This window comes from Colletotrichum tamarilloi, assembly GCF_030869305.1.
Source record: "Colletotrichum tamarilloi strain Tom-12 chromosome Unknown Scaffold_7.1, whole genome shotgun sequence".
Taxonomy (NCBI): Eukaryota; Fungi; Ascomycota; class Sordariomycetes; order Glomerellales; family Glomerellaceae; genus Colletotrichum; species Colletotrichum tamarilloi.
This window is the reverse complement of record NW_026849390.1, coordinates 1,226,816-1,243,719: the sequence shown is the minus strand read 5'-3', so window position 1 is coordinate 1,243,719 and position 16,904 is coordinate 1,226,816. Positions and strand designations below refer to the sequence as shown.

Sequence of the window (16,904 nt, the reverse complement as noted above, 5' to 3'; positions counted from 1 at the left end):
AGATCCGCTCACTAGAAGATCTCTGACCAACCCAACTTTGGCACGAAAGGGAATATGCCTCAGTCTCGCATATAGCGGAATCCACTCTCCATGCTTCGGTTGACTTTTTTTTTTTTTTTCCAATCTTTCGCAGTACGGATACAGTATTCCTTTTCTCCATGTACAGTCATCACCAGTGTTGCTTCTGCGGATACAGATCTTCGTTGAGCCCCCCACCCCCCACCCACATATAACACGAACTTGAAGCGCGGGAAACCCGACAGGTATTACTCTGAGCGTGGTTCGCAATGACTTCATAGAAACCCCGCTGGGCGTTGTTTCTTCTCCGTGGTGTTGCTATATCCCCTTAGGTAAAAAAGCAACTGGAGTCCTACTTGTCGGGTCCTAAGTCCGCTTCTTTATGTACCGAATTGTGCCTCTCCCTTCGAGCCTACCTAAAAGGATAGCTCTCATGCTGACCATCACTTTTTGTGTCCTGACTTGAGCGAACGGACACAATAGTCCGGGTGCTGAGAGCGGAAACATAATCACAAAGGACAAGCAAGAGCAAGGACGAGGCAAATTGGAAAACGGAAAGAAATCTACAGACGACGCTCCGAGAGCCCCAAAGTCCGTGCTCGTTTGTGCAAAGTCCATCCTTTTTCTACAGTACCTTTCCATTGCCTGGGGAAACTCAATCGTTGTAGTGTCGTCCTTTCTTTCACCTTTCTCACGAGGCAAAGGATAAACTTCTTCACGATTTGGGTTTATTCGCCGAGACCTAGTCACTTATGCGACGCTGTCTCGTGTTTTCTAGATAGTTTCCTTCTTGGATCTCTACCTCGCTCATTCTTCCCAAATGTCTCGTACAGACATTTTCATCTTGTTCCACACTGGGCAAATCACCGGAAGATGAAAGACATAGACTGAATGACTGCAATTGGATTTTGCTGATTATAGAACGTACACGCAGTGCTGCTAATTACCGCTAGTGACTAGGTATTCACCACCATTCCCCTCCATCCGGTTGTTCTTTGCCGAAACTCCGTCCCATCAATAAAGACTTTTAACCCTTCCCCCCTAAGAAGAGTTCCGAAGGCTGTTTCCCAGCTTTCCCCGACGCCTGTAATCCGCCAATTCCGATACCGCATAATAAAGCCTGTCTCATATCGAGACCAAAAGCTCGACGTTCTTCATCGATAGACTGGGCGAGGAGCCTCGTCGGTGTAGTACACGGGCCGATCAATGTATGACACTTCCGGCTCGCCCCGTGCGGGGACCGGCTGTCCGTAGTAAGGCTGCTGCTCCACCGGCCTGGCACTATACTCCCGCCGCAGCACCTGAGGCTCGGCAGGCCGCACGCTGTAGGACCGAGGTCCAGGGTGAACCATCTCCCGACGGGGGTCGGGGTGCATGGGTGCCGAAGCGTAGTCCTGGATGGGAATCTGCTCCGGCCTCACACTTTGGACTCTTCCATACTCTCGCGGAAGCTCATAGCGTACCGCCGTCTCCGCAGGGCGGGCTGTTGTCGCCCGCATCATATACTCTCTTGGAGCCTCCTCAATAATCCTCCGCTGTTCCATATCACCTCTGGCAGGGATAAATTCTTGGCCCGGGGGTGCCATTGGCCTCGTAGAATACTCTCGCTGTCTGTAGATTCGTTGAGGGTCTGCAACGTACTCGGGTTGTGTGACGACTCTCCTCGGTGCTGCGTACACTGGCGAGGTCCGCTGGTAGAGGACGTCGTCGTCTCGAGGGGGTGGGCCTGGTCGCCTAGACTCTGCTCGAATGGGTGCTCTTTCGTAAATAACCTCGGGCTCGCCAGGTCGCAGTGGTGAGGGCGCAACAGACTGACGGACAACAGTCGATGGTTCGTAGTATCGACGGCCAGTAGCGGGGTCTACCACAACCCTACCGGACGGCGCTTTGGGTGGTCCCATTAGCGGGGATGCCCTCTCTCTCATGATGGGCGAGCGAGATCTTGCGCGATCTGTCATGGGACGAGTGCTCATGCGCGTCACTTCGTAACCATCACGATAGTATCGTGCAGGTTCCCTACCGTAGCGGTCGACACTAGCTGGAGATGTTGCGTACACCTCACTTGGCGCAGCATGAACAGCATAGACACCAGGCGACGGCACATGCCGCACATACTCGGCGCCGCTGATAACGCGGGGCTCCTCAATGTACTCTCTTCCATACCCATAGTCACCAATCGCCGCGGCTTGGCTCGCTGGCCGTGAACGGTACTCTTGCGTATCGTACATGGGCGCAGCACCTTCCTCTCTGTATGATCGAGAAAATTGACGCTCAGGCTGGGCGTAACGAGGCTCCTCGTCACCCTGTCTTCTTTGGCGCTTCTGTGGCCGAATGAAAGACGGCGCATTCATCGGAGACGGCGATCGCGGTTCTGGCTTGATGTAAGGCTCGTCTGGCGCTTGCCTGGCTGCCCGCTTGCCGTTCTTCTTCTTCTTCCCCTTCCGCTTCTCCCCGCTTCTACCCCCTTGCGGCGAGCTATCTGGACTGGAAATAATATTGGGCTCATTGCGTAGTGCTGCAACTTGAGCTGTGGTTCCTTGAGGGATGGTCAAGTCTTGAGCATCCGCTGCTTGACCTCTGGCCATTGCAAGAGGCGAGACATGGGAGGGCTGGGGCGCTAAGGGGGATATGTTGTGGGCGCGAACCTGTATCAAAGGCGAGGGTTGGCGAGCGAGCATAGACTCCCTAAGTTGCTGTTGACCTGCGGCAGGGACAGACCTATCAGCACTGTCGTCAAGGTCCATAACGCCTGACTCCTCAGAACGACTGGTGTTTCCGCTCCCACCTCCTGATGTAGACAACCCCGTATTATCACCCATATCCATTCTTTGCGTCGTTCCTACCGACGGGTATCGCGAAAATTCGGGTGCGGCATCGGGTCTGCTTGGAACTGGTCGCGACTGGGAGGGATTGGAGCTCAAGGCTTGGCCCTGTGGCTGATGAGTAGCAGAGGCATGGAGTCTTGAGGACTGCAGGCCAGCTTGGGTCTTCTGCTTTGCTTGTACTTGCGACTGATCTTCGAATGGCTGGCCTGTGGTGGAAGCCTTCTGTGTTTGTGCCGTGACTTCGGCATCGTTACCGCCGCGTGAACTGCGGTGTGAGGAATCTGGCGAATTGACTTGGGAAGAATAGTAAGAGTTCTCATCAACGGAGTCACTTGCAGCTGAAATGTTAGCAGCAGCCAGTGTAGCATTGACAGACGAAGGAGCAGCAGCTTGGACCAGAGTCAGAGCCTTGGACAGGACGTCGGAGAGGTCAAAGTCGGCCAGAGGCTCCGACTGCGCCGAGGCCTTCATAGAAGCCCGACGTTGATCGACCTCGTCGCGAAGTGCCCGTTCAAGGCGTTGCCTCTGGAGCTGTATCTCGGCCTTGATGAGATCATCAGACTTTTGAAGAAAAATAGGATTGATCTCGGTTTTGCCAGAGCCAACGAACGGTCTTGCAGGCAGGTTCGCATTAGCAGGGGGCGGGTTTCCTAAACCAGGAAGAGAAGCTTGTGGCGTGTTGGTCGCGAACGACTGCAGATTCCCAGCTTGATAAACCTGCGCTGTGCTTCCATTCGTCTCTTTTGCTGGTGTAGAAGGGTTTGATGAAGATGCTATGGCAGGAGTCGATGTTTGGCTCGCCAACTGGGCTGGCACTTTGATCTTGGAATGCGAGCCAGCAAGAATGGCATCGCGAAACTGCACGATTCTCTCGTACTGTTGTATCTGGTGTAGCTCATCTCTTGAAAGACCCGAAAAAGTCCCATTTGCCAACGGCGGTAGTGATGCGAGCTGGCCTTGAGCCATGGCGAAATGCAATTTGCGCAAGGAAATCCTCCGCAGTCAAGCAAGAAAGCGCGAAAAGAAAGGAATTCAAGAAGACAAACAGAACTACCAATATCGTGAGAATCAGCACTGTTGACTATACCCGAAGCGTAGCAGACTACAGCGCAGTAATTTCTGCAGTGTCGTAGAAGATGAAGAAAAGGCGTCGTGCCGCTGGTGGATGTTGAGAGGAAAAGGAATGGGTCGTGGGCCATCTGTAGTGGTTTCTTTCTGAACTTTTCCTACAAGGATAAATCCTTATAAGAATCTTGTGGATCAGTTGTGGGCCTGGATGGGTGATTCAGGCTTGGGTGGGTCATGCAGCTAAGCGAGTATGTCACCAGCTTCCCAGCCTCGGCGTATTTTGGTCATAGTCACCACTAATGTTTTCGCGCCAAGGTCCCCGACAGCCGGAAACAGCTCCCTGTACCTTAGCTTCCTGTAATTACCTCAACAGCGTAACGAGGTATATCGGCGTGAGTCAACACTACCTTACATACTGCTGCCAAAGTATCGCGAAAAGCCTCAAAAAGCCCCAAGCTGCATTTGTAAGCCAGAAACGGGGTATTCCAACTTTGAGTCCGAAGAAAAGAAACATAAGTGTCAAACTCCAGACCAACGTGGTTTCGCTTGCTTCATGCCGATCAGACTCCCACCAAACATACCTCGAAGCTTCTCTTCTTCAGCCCGACTTCGGTCCTTTCCTTCACCAAAGACCCGGCCTTACACAACAAGGCGCGGCATTGAGCATTGCAAGCCCCTTTTGTTTTCACCCTCCATTCCCAGACATACAATAGACGGCGCCTGCTATACGACATCAGCCATGAATGCCAGCAAAACCCACACAAATGGAGTGTCAACTTCAAAGCCTGTGCTGTTCTTGTAAGTTGAATCTCATCAATGCGGATGAACATTTTGACTAACAACCGCATAGTGACATTGATAACTGCCTCTACCCGAGGAGTGAGTTCTGGAAGACATTCGAGACGGCATCATCAAGACTGACTCTCACTAGGTTCAAAAGTCCAGGACCACATGGCACAGCTAATTGACGAGTACTTCGTAAAGCACCTTTCCCTCCAGTGGGACGATGCCGTGAAATTGCACAAGGAGTATTACACCAACTACGGCCTTGCGATTGAAGGCCTGGTTCGCCACCATGAGATCGACCCTCTAGAATACAACGCCCAGGTCGACGACGCCCTACCTCTTGAGGATATCCTCAGTCCGAACCCTGAGCTGCGCGAACTGCTCGAAGATGTCGATAAGAGCAAGTGTACCATGTGGCTCCTCACCAACGCCTACGTAAACCACGCTAAGCGCGTGACCAAGCTGCTGGGTATTGACGATCTCTTTGATGGCCTCACTTTCTGCGACTATGGACAGGCACCGCTTGTCTGCAAGCCTGCCAAGGAGATGTACTTGAGGGCTATGCGTGAGGCGGGCGTCGAGAAGATGGAGGATTGCTACTTTGTTGGTATGTTATTATTCGTTCACTGACAAAGGATCCGACGCTGAACATCTGCCATAGACGACTCTTACCTGAACTGCCAAAAGGCCCAGGGCTATGGGTGGAACGTAGCCCATCTCGTCGAGGAGGATCTCCCTGTGCCGAAGACGCCTGCATCCGCTCATCAGATCCGTCACCTCAGGGAGCTGCGAGACACCTTTCCTCAATTCTTCAAGTCCAAGAACGCTTAGACTATTATAACTTTGGACAATGATTGAACGACAGTGAACGGAAATGAATAGAAGGCGAAGGAGGATATAAGCCAGAGAGATAAAAGGCTCGGAAACACATTTTTTGTGTTGGATTGGGTATCGCTAATTCATAGATATCCTTAAACTTATATACCCCCCGTTTGACCCATTTTCAACGCCCAAAACACCCCAAATGCAATGCTGTCCTGGTGATCGATGTGATGGTTCATGGCCGTCGAACACTTCTAATCACTTCATCAAGCTTCGCCAGAATCTGGTCCTTCTCTCGTATCGCATCCTGCCTCTGACTCTCTGCGACCTTGAGCTCATCTTCCAGCTCCTGAATATAGCGCTCCTGATCGGCTTCGCTACTGTCCAAACCCGGCAGGCTGGAAATAAGGACCTCGATTTGTTGTTCCTTGATGATGAGGTCGCGCGACAGCTCAGCTAGGCCGTCCTTGAATTCGTCTGCGGGGAGAGGATCGACTGCGAGCGAGCTTGTTTAGCATTTGTCCTTCGTGCTGGGACCTATCATGATAGAATAACCTACCTTCTTTCTGTTCCGGATCCTGTTTGACCTCTCTAATTTTATCGTTGGGTCCGAGCAGCTCGAGATCGTGGCGCCGGTGGACGAAGTGGAAGCTTGCGACGAATTGCTGGGCAAGCTGTCGGCAGAAGTTGGTACTTGCCAGAGGAGCGGATGAGAGATGGGAAATAAAGATCAACATACCTGGTCCACAGCGTCTTGCAATTGAGTAAGTCTGTCGCCCATGGCACCGGTAACGCAGTAAGTTCGTGCGATGTGGTGGGTTGTAGTGCTGAAGTTAACAGTGACAAACAACCTTGGAGGTTGTGAATGCGACGCGGGAGGTTGTTCTGCGGGCCAGCTGCTAAGGTATGCACCTAGGCGTGAACGCACTGGCCAGCCCAGGGTCGCATGCCTGCTGCGGTACGTACCTTTTTCAACTGTTGTGAACCTCTTGATCTGAGTGTACTTGATTGAGAACAACAGGAAAGATTCCTTCAACACTCGCAATATGTGAACCTACCTACCAATTCCATGAAATCCTGACACTGGATTCAAAAATTCCAAGAGCATGCAAGCTCTACTACGCTCATTACCTCGGCATTTGTCTCGCCATAATCGACTTGCTATCTCATCAATCCTGTCAGCTCCCCTATCGACATGTCCATCATTAAGAAAACGACAAGAGAAGGGTCTGGAGTTGCTATACCCTGACGCTCCATCAACAAACCATCATGATATGACATCCTTCCTTGCGTACGCAAACCGTACTGGACTCGATGTGGCATCAACAGTCTACGTCGGAACCCACTACGAGTACACAGTCTCCTCGGCACTCGCCCAATACGGCATCCACGCTATTCGTGTAGGCGGAGCATCCGACCAGGGCATCGACCTCCTCGGCACCTGGAGTCTTCCCTCCCGGGCCGAGAATCTGAAGGTCATCATTCAGTGTAAAGGAGGTGCCCAACGCGTCGGCCCTTCGATAGTTAGGGAATTGGAAGGTTCCTTCATCGGCGCCCCGGTGGGTTGGCGTGGCGAAGGAGTCATTGCCTTCCTGGTCAGCGAGAAGCCAGCAAGCAAGGGCGTGCGAGAGTCTCTGGGACGAAGCCGCTGGCCCATGGGCTTCATCTCGTGCTCCAGGGAGGGGTCAGTGCAGCAGATGCTCTGGAATCAACGGGCCGACGAGGAGGGTCTGCGAGGTATTGGGGTGACGATGCGCCATACCGAGAACGGAGAGGGCGAGTCGCAGATTGTCTTGACACACAACGGAAAGCGAATTCCCCAAGCTTCCAAAGCAAAAGTTTCCGAGGGCGACTGAAGTCTCGGTTCAACTATTGAGCATTCAACTTTAGACACTAAGCCAGCGAGATACACCGCGCAGGGGTGGGTAAATCCGCTGGAAGGCACTCGTGGGGAATCAACACGGACGCTAGAGTACCATACTTCTTCGTTTGAGACGAAGAGTCAAGTGGTCATGTACTGGGGCTCTAGCAATGTTGCATTGCGAACAAATACTTAACTTCATCTTGTGTTGCACAACAGAAAACAGCCTAGTACTGTACAATACCGTATATTCCGATATGCTGGGTCACCATCTCTGACTGAAACAGCATCATGACGCTGGGAGGCATTTGAGCTATCTCTAGAAGCCGTGATGGAGGAAGCATTTGACTGCAGGGAGGCACAGTGGTAGTTGCCAGACAGCACATGGCCCTAGGGCTGTAATCAGTTCGCATATAGGAAGTCTGTCTCTCTCTACCTAACTATGCTCATAGAATACCGAGGTCATCGAAGCTACCATAACATCATTCTCATTCCACATCACCCTCAGTCACCAAGGCTTAAGTCCTTGCCCGCCAGATCTCACTTGGCTTCTATCACCCCTTCTTCGACAACGAACCCAGCACCTTCATTCCCGCCACAAAAACTCACTATCGTCTTGTCGGCCCGAGACTCCAATTCCTCGAGTTGTATAACAGGTATTGATTGGCTGCTGTGTCGATTCTCGTTTCTCTCATTCGAGCTTTGTTCCTCCGATATGTTGTAAAGTAGCAGAGGTAGGATTGACGACTTCCAGATGGGTTGCCTCCCACTGTCTCGGCAACTCTGAACATACGCGGCCACGAGCAGGGCTGATGTCAAGGCCAGAAGAGCTGCAGGGTAAAGTAGCCACCATCCCTCAAACCTTACACAAATCGAGGTTTGATTGCAGATTCCCTCCTTATAGCTGTTTGATGTATCCGTCTCCGAAAAAGTCAGTCCATTCTGACGCATTCGATTCGTAATGGCGATAGACATGTTGTCGTGAGCAGCCGCAAGGCTGTCAAATGTGGCCATCCCTCCACTGTAGAGAGCGTCAAGCCACCAACCTGTTTCGCATTGTAGCTGACTGGAGTTTCCGATTCCATTGACGGCTTCAGGAGATGTTGGTCCATTTTCGGTGACGTCGTAGAGTTTGCAATGTCCTCTCAGTTTGTCCTCGAAGAATAATCTAATACCATGGAACTCGCGGTAGTCCATGGCTCTGACACACTGAGGCGGAGCCTCCTTTGTAACTCCATCTGAGATCCACGAGGTCCAAGGTAGGCCATGTCTAGGGGCGTCTGTAATGTTGGACACGCCGTACGATTTGTCGTCAATAATGCAAGGCTGGATCACTGAAGCGTAACTAATGCCGCTCGACGTTTTAGACAATGGCTCCGTCGATATTAATTGCTCATTTAGGGTACCATTCGTGACATTTCCATTGTAATGACGGAGACAAGGATAGAGACTGCAGTTGGCAGCCACAATATCAAGGTCAGAGCTGAGTCTCGGCATATTCTTATAGTCATGCTCGCAGTATCGATCGGCCGGGGCATCTGGGTTACGCTGTGCAACACAACCTGCCACCGAGAGCGTCAGGAAGGACGTGACGATAGGATTTTCATGTGTGTAATCAATGACTGTTGTTGCATTGAACAATTCCGGTTCAACGCCAGTGTTGATGGAGAAATTCGAATCCTTGTGGAAGCGATAAATGTTACGATATCGGCCGAACAATTTTGTCTTTGAGTCTTCAAACTCTAACAAGTCGGACTTCACGTCGGTACACTTGCTGCAAACCCCGACGGACGAGTGCGTGACTCCCGAAACGTTTTGGAACACACAGTTACCCGACTCGCACTCGAATAGCTGAGAGCTGTCGGGAGGTATACCGAGTAAGCCGTTGATAATGGCGGTACTCATCTTCGCGTTGGTATCTGCTCCACTGATCATAGAATCATGCCTCGCAACCCGCTCGGCTATTGATATACGAGCAGTGCACTCGGATGAGACCTCGCAGGAATATGTTTTGACAGCTTGCTGAGAGAGAGGGCCAGTGGCGTATGAGGCGATCACAACTAGAGCTCCAAGTAGTGTTGTGTTCCTGTTATAAGTGTTACTGGAAATACCATCTATTTATGAATAAGATTATAGCATACGGCTTGGGGATGGTTACTAGGAACTTCAACGATCCCCAAGCACCTTTGCCAGCATTGTCAAAATGTTCGACATGCCGCAGGGGACGCGGCGCCGCCATCCATAACCACTTAGCTTGTCCAATGACTGAATTCATCAGTATATTTTTCTCTTAAGAATGAGGGAAATATTATCCACCTTGCGACAAAACGAACAGCATCGCGGCTCTCAGGAGCGTGGTCAATATGGCAACAAGTGTGTTAATACTTACACTGTATGCCCAAGCCGGCTGCGGTTTCCCATTGCTGAACACTAAGAGAATGACCATAACAACAAAGGCGAAAACAGAAGTCAAGAGTGCCGTAAACTCGAGGTTCCATTGTTTCAAGGTTGAAACTCTGCCGAGGGGCTGATGAAGTAGGCTCTCAGCTTGATTGAGATTCCCCTCATCGATGCCCTTGGGACAAGCTGATGAAAGCCCGTTGATTTCATCTCGGGACTCCTCCTCGGAGGGAACAATAGTATAGTCACTTATCGAAGCATCGTTCTGGAAGTTGTCGGGCTGCTGGTTTGATATGATTCTGCCGTGATGCACTTCATCTGTGAACGATACAGACGAAGGTCTGGGAGACGACTCATCTCCAGCGGTATGGGCAGAGTCTTGGTAAGGTGCCATTTCGAGACGTCACAAACATTTCAAGACACTAGAGGTGACGACTGGACTTGATAGAGGGGGCCGAGTCTTTATGTGCGGACGCATCAGAGATGCATATCGTCGATCAGGCTGAGCCCGTGGGGGCCTCAATGACATGCATAAGCTTATGGCTTTTTCGTCCCGTGGCGAGGAGGACTTGGCTGCATGTTGGATTTTTCTGACGATTGGTACGATAAAGCTGCACTGCCCATCTGCGGTACAACAACAGATCTGATTGTGGTTCTCGTGTGGACGACGCAGGCTGGCAAGCTGAGCATGCAATCGCAGCCAGCCTTCTGCCCGTATGACGCCCTACGGCGTTCGCAACCGCTACAGCGGACCTAACAACCATCAGTGGTAAAGGAGTGACTGCGAAAATTCGGTGAAAATCTGGGATATGTCCAGATAAACGGCCTAAATTGAGAGAGACAATCGTCAACTAGGTCTTACCTGAGGGAAATCTGAATCAAATTGCGAATTACCAACGGAAGTGAGTGATCCCCTACTCTTCTATTATAGGTAAGAAGAAGAAGAAGAAGAAGAAGAAGATTGCTTTTAATTAGTTGCTTTAATGGTCTGCCGAGTAAAAGACCTTGTATCGTCTTAGAAGAAAATCACTAATCAACCTAGAAGTCCCAACTTGAATACCCAGCATGGCAGGAACCAGCTACTTTCAGATAACCTGTCCTCATACATGTGTATAGAATGCAAGATAATAGAGGCTACATATCAACTCATACAACTGTCGGCATGGAAGCTGCTGGTTCTCGTGTCATGTCTAGACACCCACGGTGCCACCTCTCGTGAACCATTTAACCCCGAGGTTGATTTCGGGCCCACGTTCTCGGCATACCTCTTCTATACCTTGCGCAGTACCGAGAAGTTGTCCAATTTGCCACTCTTACCTTATTGACTGTACGGGTGATGGATTCTGGCTCTATCCAGTCTCAACCACATATTTACAACACTCAAGAAGACGGCCCCCCTTCGCCTTTCGTCGACTCTGGAATTCTCGAGTCCACCACTACGATAATGAGCAGGCTCGGAAAACCTCATGTGACCCTTGAGCTGGAATCTAAATGGACAAACCGGCAAATAGCATGCGCAGCGGGCGTCCTGGGTACGGACACTTGTGTCACACGGGATGTCTAGCCCTCGATACTGATAGAGGTAAGAGTGCCTAAGGGTGCCGAGTAGATACATATTAGACAACAGACCATTAGACATATTAAAACACATACGGAGCAAACATATCAACAGACCTACCACATGTTGAAGTCTTCAAGGAGATCCACATACAACGGATTTAAAGATTCAGTTAACGCTGCGCCGAATATGGACTCAAACGACACAGCACCTAGTACACAGAACCATTTCAACAACACCTCTATCTATACCATTTTCCCTTCATGTAGTTTAACACTAATCAGCATAATCAGTCGCACATTACACCAACGCAAAAGAAAGCCCCGCCGCGCCTGACCTGATGCTCCCAATATCGCGATAGATCCACCCACAGCGGATCCCTCAACCCACCACGGCCCCATCATCACCGAGCAAAACTTCAAAAACATACAACACCAGGTATTCGCTGGTCGTCACCGACCCAACTACTAATCCGGCCCTCACTGGCTTATCTATGGGAGAGCGGACGGGATCCCGAGTTTTCCAGTGGGTATGGTCGTATGTGGTAGAAAGCAAAGGCAGAGTCGCCCATATCGTGAGATGGCGCACAACACCGAGTAGCCGTTCTTCCCCACATCAACACGACACCACACAAGAAATGACAGCTGATAAGGATAATTCACAGAGAGAAAGCTGTTTTGCTTTATTTGTCTTAACTGGAATAGTTTCTTCCTAATACCGTGACTGAGGGAAAGTCGCCAACCGCCACAACTCCTCATCTCGCGATGGAGGTTCCCCCCCGCCCAGTCACACAGCAAAGACCAGAGGTTTAGGGATTGCTCCAACATAGAGAGAGCGTTACTTCAATTTTCAAATAACCCAAAGACAATATGGCTGTGTCAACAGGGCTCCTAGGATTTGCTTTTTGCAATCTAGCTTCGGCGCAGCTTCATCCGCATAGCGATAGGCACTCCGACTCATTTGGCCACGTGAACCCGCCTTTGCATCACTCCCTACCTGTCCCACAACTAACAATATCCCTTCCCATCAGAGAAAAATCATGACACAGCAACGCAGCAGTTCAAGTAATGGACACGCCAAGGTCCGCAGACTTCACTTCAACACGAAAATTTCCCTGTATCTACGCTGTTAATCTACGCCGTTGGCCCGTAGGGTGGCCTAATCACCCGGCTTCTCCTTGGTCATCACCAACATCACCGTGTAAACACTTTTTCAAACAGTCAAGGGAATCCGCATGCGACTATCTAAACCTCCCAACCTGCCTACTGCCTGAATCCCGAAGCAGAATAAATCCCATTCGTCAGTGTCCCTCCGTCCTATTGTCGAAGAACCTGCACACGCCTTATATGTGTTTGGGTAAGTCAAATCAATGCCTGGTAAGACTGGGTGTGGTGTTGTATGCAGTTTTGAGGTTGTTGTAATACATGAGCCATCGAGAGAGGCAAGGGGGTATTTCCTCCTCCCGAAAGTACGATCCACTTCCCATCACGCCAGGTACCCAAGCTCGTCGTCTTCGAGTCGCTCCAAGTACTCCTTGTCGAGCAGAATCTCTATGCACTTCTTGATGTCCGAAACCTTTGGCACGAAGCGCGACCGGATCTGGTTGATGGTCTCGCTGACGAGCTGAGTGTGCTTCATCTTCTTTCTGGCCTTCATGATACGAACGATGGCAGACTGTTACCTTGTTAGTACGTGAAAAATCACTGTCATAGAAATGGATGGACATACCTGCAGCAGAAGCTTGCGGTCCTCCTCGATCGTCTTGTTCGTCTCCACCTCCTCCTGCTTAGTCTCCTTGGCACCACCGAGGTTCAGGTTAACTCTGATCTTCTTGCTCTTGAAGTCATAGTTGAGGCGGAAGCTCTTGCCGGCCTCCGGCTTGCCTTCGGGTGACATAATGAGGACCTTGGCCTTGAGAAGAATGGCCAAGGCCTGGTCAAGGACCTCAGAGCTCAATAGGGTAATACCCGAAATATCCTCGTAAGTGTACTTGTCCTTATCGTTGTAAAGGAGCAGGATGGCCATTTGGTAGGCAGACACCTGGAATGTGTAAGGCGTCTTGCTGTTCTTGCAGTAGCCGGCCTTCAGCTCGCCCTTGCAAAGCTGCCACAGCCACGTGAGCTTGCGACCCTCGTGCCGGTTCTTGTAGAATCGGGTAAACCGCTCGCAGTCGTCATTGATCTCGTGTGGGGGAGTGAAGCTGGTGTTTGGTGCGGTCAGGGGCCAGAAACCAGTACCGAGGATGGAGTATTGGGAGTCGAGGGTAGTCTTAAGACCCTCAAGACCTGCGACATGCTCCTTGAAGCTGACATTAAGGTCCTTGGACGTCTGCATGTCCTGGAACATTCTCTGGAGCTTGTTGGTGTACTCGAAACCACACGCCTCCTTGAGTTTACTGATCATGCTCGTTTCCGCGTCGTCGGATGACGAGTTACTGTGCACCAGACGGCGGGCGAGCATGCGTGAGTAGAACTTCTGGAACACGTCCTTGTCCTCAATGTACTTGAAGACGGTCATAATCTGGGTGAGCGTGTTCTCCAACTCGCCCTCCTCGATGCCAGTGCTGCTCTTGCGCAACAGCACATCTGTGTACTTGGCCAAGAGCTCTGGCGACTTGTTGGAGCCAGACTTGCAGACTTCGTTTCTGTTGATGAACTCGCGGCAGGCATTGTCCAAGGACCGCGTGAACTCGGCTTCGCCATCAAACGCACGCGTCACCAGACCTGAGTACTGGGAGTGGATCTCCAACAGCGCATCGACATAGACCTTTGGCTCCAGCTTCTCGGCGTCAGATGCCACCTTCTCCACAGCACTCAGACCTGCCTTGCGGACATGTGTCTCGAACCTCTGCCTCAGAGGATCCAAGCCCTCCGGAATCCTAGACAGTAGCTTGTACATCCTCGCCATATCTTCTTCTCTGTCGTTATCCAGGAGGACCTGGAATTCGTCGCGAAGTAGCGTAGAGTGATCGGCAATGAGGGCTTGGTTGCACGTCTTGCGCAACGGTGTGATGATATCAGCGTGTAGAAACATGCGCACCCGCTCCTCCTCTTCCTCAAGTCTCGTCTCCGCCTTCTTCATGTATTCGACAACACTGTTCTCAGCGACGAATTGTTTCGACTCATTCTGGTAGTATTCTTTCGTCGCAGCCAAGAAGGGGCGCTCGAAGTGGAAGCGGTAGACGTCGAGAGTGGACTTGGTGGGGTCGGCATCGTCGAGACCGAGGGATACGAAAGAGTCGACAACTTGCTTTATCTGACCATACTCAATGGTCTCGCCGTTGCGCTGCTTCTCGACCAGCTTCAGAACCGCCTCCATAACCTTGGTCGATACCTGCTCGAAGAGAACCCTACGCCACTGGACCAGGTGCAACGTGTAGACGTCGTAGATGTTCTTCTTGCCCTCATCCATCTCGCGCTTGACCCAGTGTCGGTTCAGATACCGGAAAAGGTGATGGATGTACTTGGCCGCAATCGTGTATCGGTTCCATTCTTTGATATAGAATGTCAGCAAGGCTTCGTCGGTGTGCGTCTTGGACTGCTGAACGAGCCCTTCGAGATGTTGCTTGAGGTACTCGATGAGCTTGTTGTAGAGCTCCTCTCCGAGAAGGTGAGCTATCACGAGATGTCAGTATAGCTGCCCCACGCAGCAACGGAAGCGTGTTCCATGCTCACCTCCTCTGTGGTTGCCTGATCCGATGCTTCCCTGGGGAACGGATAATCCGACAGCCTTTTGGGATGTGCAGAAGTTGTGGACGGCACTAGAGATCAAGTTAGAAGATGAAGATAGTGACCGGTTAGCAAGGCGTACGTGTAGACTCCCATGTACTGTGGCGAGCGAGCAGTGGTTAGTACTCTTCCATCTGGCACGAGGAACGTGGAGCAGCTTTGGGCATTTCAACTCACGATCTGCATGTCGATACCACGCTCAAGATCCAGCATGATACGCTGGATGCCAGCCTCGAGGTACTTCCATCTGTACGCAGTCAGCGCGGGGTGTTCGACCAACGGCGACGGAGTCGCGAGGCTGCGGAGGTCCACTCACGTGGCTCCAATGTCCTCCCTGTTAGGAACTGGAGGCATCTGGACGGCAGGCGCCATCTTGGCTGTAGACATGATCCCAAGCTCTCAGATCGAGCGCGCTGTCTGTGGAAGAAATTGGTGAGGCCGTCGTGGCCGTCGTGGTGGGGGGAGGGGCGGATGTTGGTTCGGGGGTCGATTCGGCGTGGAAGGCGGGGGGAGGGACCTGCTGCAAGAGACGAGAAGTTTAGAAAAACCGTCTAGGCAAGAGATGGAGAAAATGTATTTGGATCTCCAGTCCTGCCGTCGGTGGAAGGATAAAGGAGAATCAGTTAATGGTGGTGGAGGGTTGATGTCGTGGCGTGGACTCGGACGCTTGTGGAAATCAAAGTCGAAGAATGGAGATGCAAAGGAAAGGCCGGTGGTCGCAAGGGTTGGAAGGAGGGAGAGGCTGCCTTACGTTACCAGGGTCCGGGGGAAAAGGGAAGGAACACGGCGGCCTTTGTCTGAGTCAGAGCGAAGGGAAGTGAGGCCGTACTTTGCTCAAATAACACCTTGAAGGGGAAAGCAAGAAAATAAAGAAGAGAAGTTTGTAGCCTGGACCACAAGAGCTGTGAACGCGATCAGGCAGACACTGGTCGACTGGTGGGTAGGATGAAAGGCTGCTTTGCTTGCTGGGTGAGAGGCGCTGCAGATGGAGGCGGCGTCCGGTGGTGGAGGACCCAGGTCTCGAGGTGGTGGCCAGCTACGGATACGGTAGCGACACGACCATGCTCTGGGCTGCGACAAGACCAGGCCAGCCCACGTCCACCTCTCCGTCACAGCGTGAGTGGTGGAGAGTGGGGACTCTGCCCTCTAAACCCGGGTGAGGCCTGGGTGCTTGGGACTGGCTGTCGGAGAGCGAAGTGGGTCTCCAACCGGAAGGGTCTAGCGGAGAGTTTCTGCCGGGCGCGACCGCCCTTAACCATGAGCTTTGGTAATCCGCGATAGGGAAGGCGTGCTTTATGGGCTTCTGCTTCAGGTACGCGACCAGGCAATTAAGACACAGCCTACTCCGTAAAGGTACCTCACTTCAGGGTTTGCTGGGGGCGGGAACGAGGGGACATTGGGACTTCTCAGCCTTACCTTTTTCTTTGATTGGCACGAATACCTTGTTCTCTTTCGATTTGCACCCACCCAGACCCTATCGATCCAAGGGTACTTTACAAGAGGATACATAAGGTAGTTGGGACTCTTGACCACAGTTAACTTTATTCCTGTTTACACCTGAGATGCCTAGACTGATTAACTTTGTCATTCCCATTTGCTCAAGAACGTGTTTGCCCATCGCTTCTCGACACGATGCTCCGTGGATAAAGATTGTTTAGGCCTTGACTCATGGCTCTGACTTGACCATGCTTCTCCCCCCAGCGATTACTCCAAAATGACAAAACTCTTCCGTCGACATTCTGTCTGGTTTTCTCAAAATACATGGATCTTGGATATGGCCACGTCAACTCGTATCACATATAGACTACTTGTTGCTGACTGTTTTTCGCCATCTTAGA

General features: G+C 51.5%; 6 protein-coding genes across 6 annotated transcripts; 2 read left to right on the top strand and 4 right to left on the bottom strand.

The window, feature by feature from the left end:
* Positions 1-1,172: 1,172 nt before the first annotated feature.
* CTAM01_03335 (uncharacterized protein) lies at positions 1,173-3,809 on the bottom strand (the record flags this gene model as incomplete). The annotated part of the gene is made up of 1 exon (XM_060519371.1): positions 1,173-3,809. The coding sequence occupies one exon, from the start codon at positions 3,807-3,809 to the stop codon at positions 1,173-1,175; it is 2,637 nt and encodes an 878-aa protein (XP_060386370.1).
* Positions 3,810-4,464: 655 nt separating this feature from the next.
* CTAM01_03334 (pyrimidine 5'-nucleotidase) lies at positions 4,465-5,528 on the top strand (the record flags this gene model as incomplete). Its single annotated transcript, XM_060519370.1, has 4 exons — positions 4,465-4,709; positions 4,762-4,790; positions 4,843-5,304; positions 5,359-5,528. 4 exons carry the CDS (start codon positions 4,465-4,467, stop codon positions 5,526-5,528), a joined length of 906 nt encoding a protein of 301 aa, XP_060386369.1.
* Positions 5,529-5,754: 226 nt separating this feature from the next.
* CTAM01_03333 (RNA polymerase II transcription mediator) lies at positions 5,755-6,300 on the bottom strand (the record flags this gene model as incomplete). The annotated part of the gene is made up of 3 exons (XM_060519369.1): positions 5,755-6,014; positions 6,079-6,193; positions 6,259-6,300. 3 exons carry the CDS (start codon positions 6,298-6,300, stop codon positions 5,755-5,757), a joined length of 417 nt encoding a protein of 138 aa, XP_060386368.1.
* A 493-nt stretch (positions 6,301-6,793) lies between these two features.
* On the top strand, positions 6,794-7,375 carry CTAM01_03332 (uncharacterized protein; the record flags this gene model as incomplete). Its single annotated transcript, XM_060519368.1, has 1 exon — positions 6,794-7,375. One exon carries the CDS (start codon positions 6,794-6,796, stop codon positions 7,373-7,375), a length of 582 nt encoding a protein of 193 aa, XP_060386367.1.
* Positions 7,376-7,920: 545 nt separating this feature from the next.
* Positions 7,921-10,174, bottom strand: CTAM01_03331 (uncharacterized protein; the record flags this gene model as incomplete). The annotated part of the gene is made up of 2 exons (XM_060519367.1): positions 7,921-9,402; positions 9,770-10,174. 2 exons carry the CDS (start codon positions 10,172-10,174, stop codon positions 7,921-7,923), a joined length of 1,887 nt encoding a protein of 628 aa, XP_060386366.1.
* A 2,649-nt stretch (positions 10,175-12,823) lies between these two features.
* On the bottom strand, positions 12,824-15,453 carry CTAM01_03330 (Cullin family protein; the record flags this gene model as incomplete). Its single annotated transcript, XM_060519366.1, has 6 exons — positions 12,824-13,012; positions 13,067-14,952; positions 15,013-15,098; positions 15,149-15,165; positions 15,244-15,313; positions 15,383-15,453. 6 exons carry the CDS (start codon positions 15,451-15,453, stop codon positions 12,824-12,826), a joined length of 2,319 nt encoding a protein of 772 aa, XP_060386365.1.
* Positions 15,454-16,904: the final 1,451 nt, after the last annotated feature.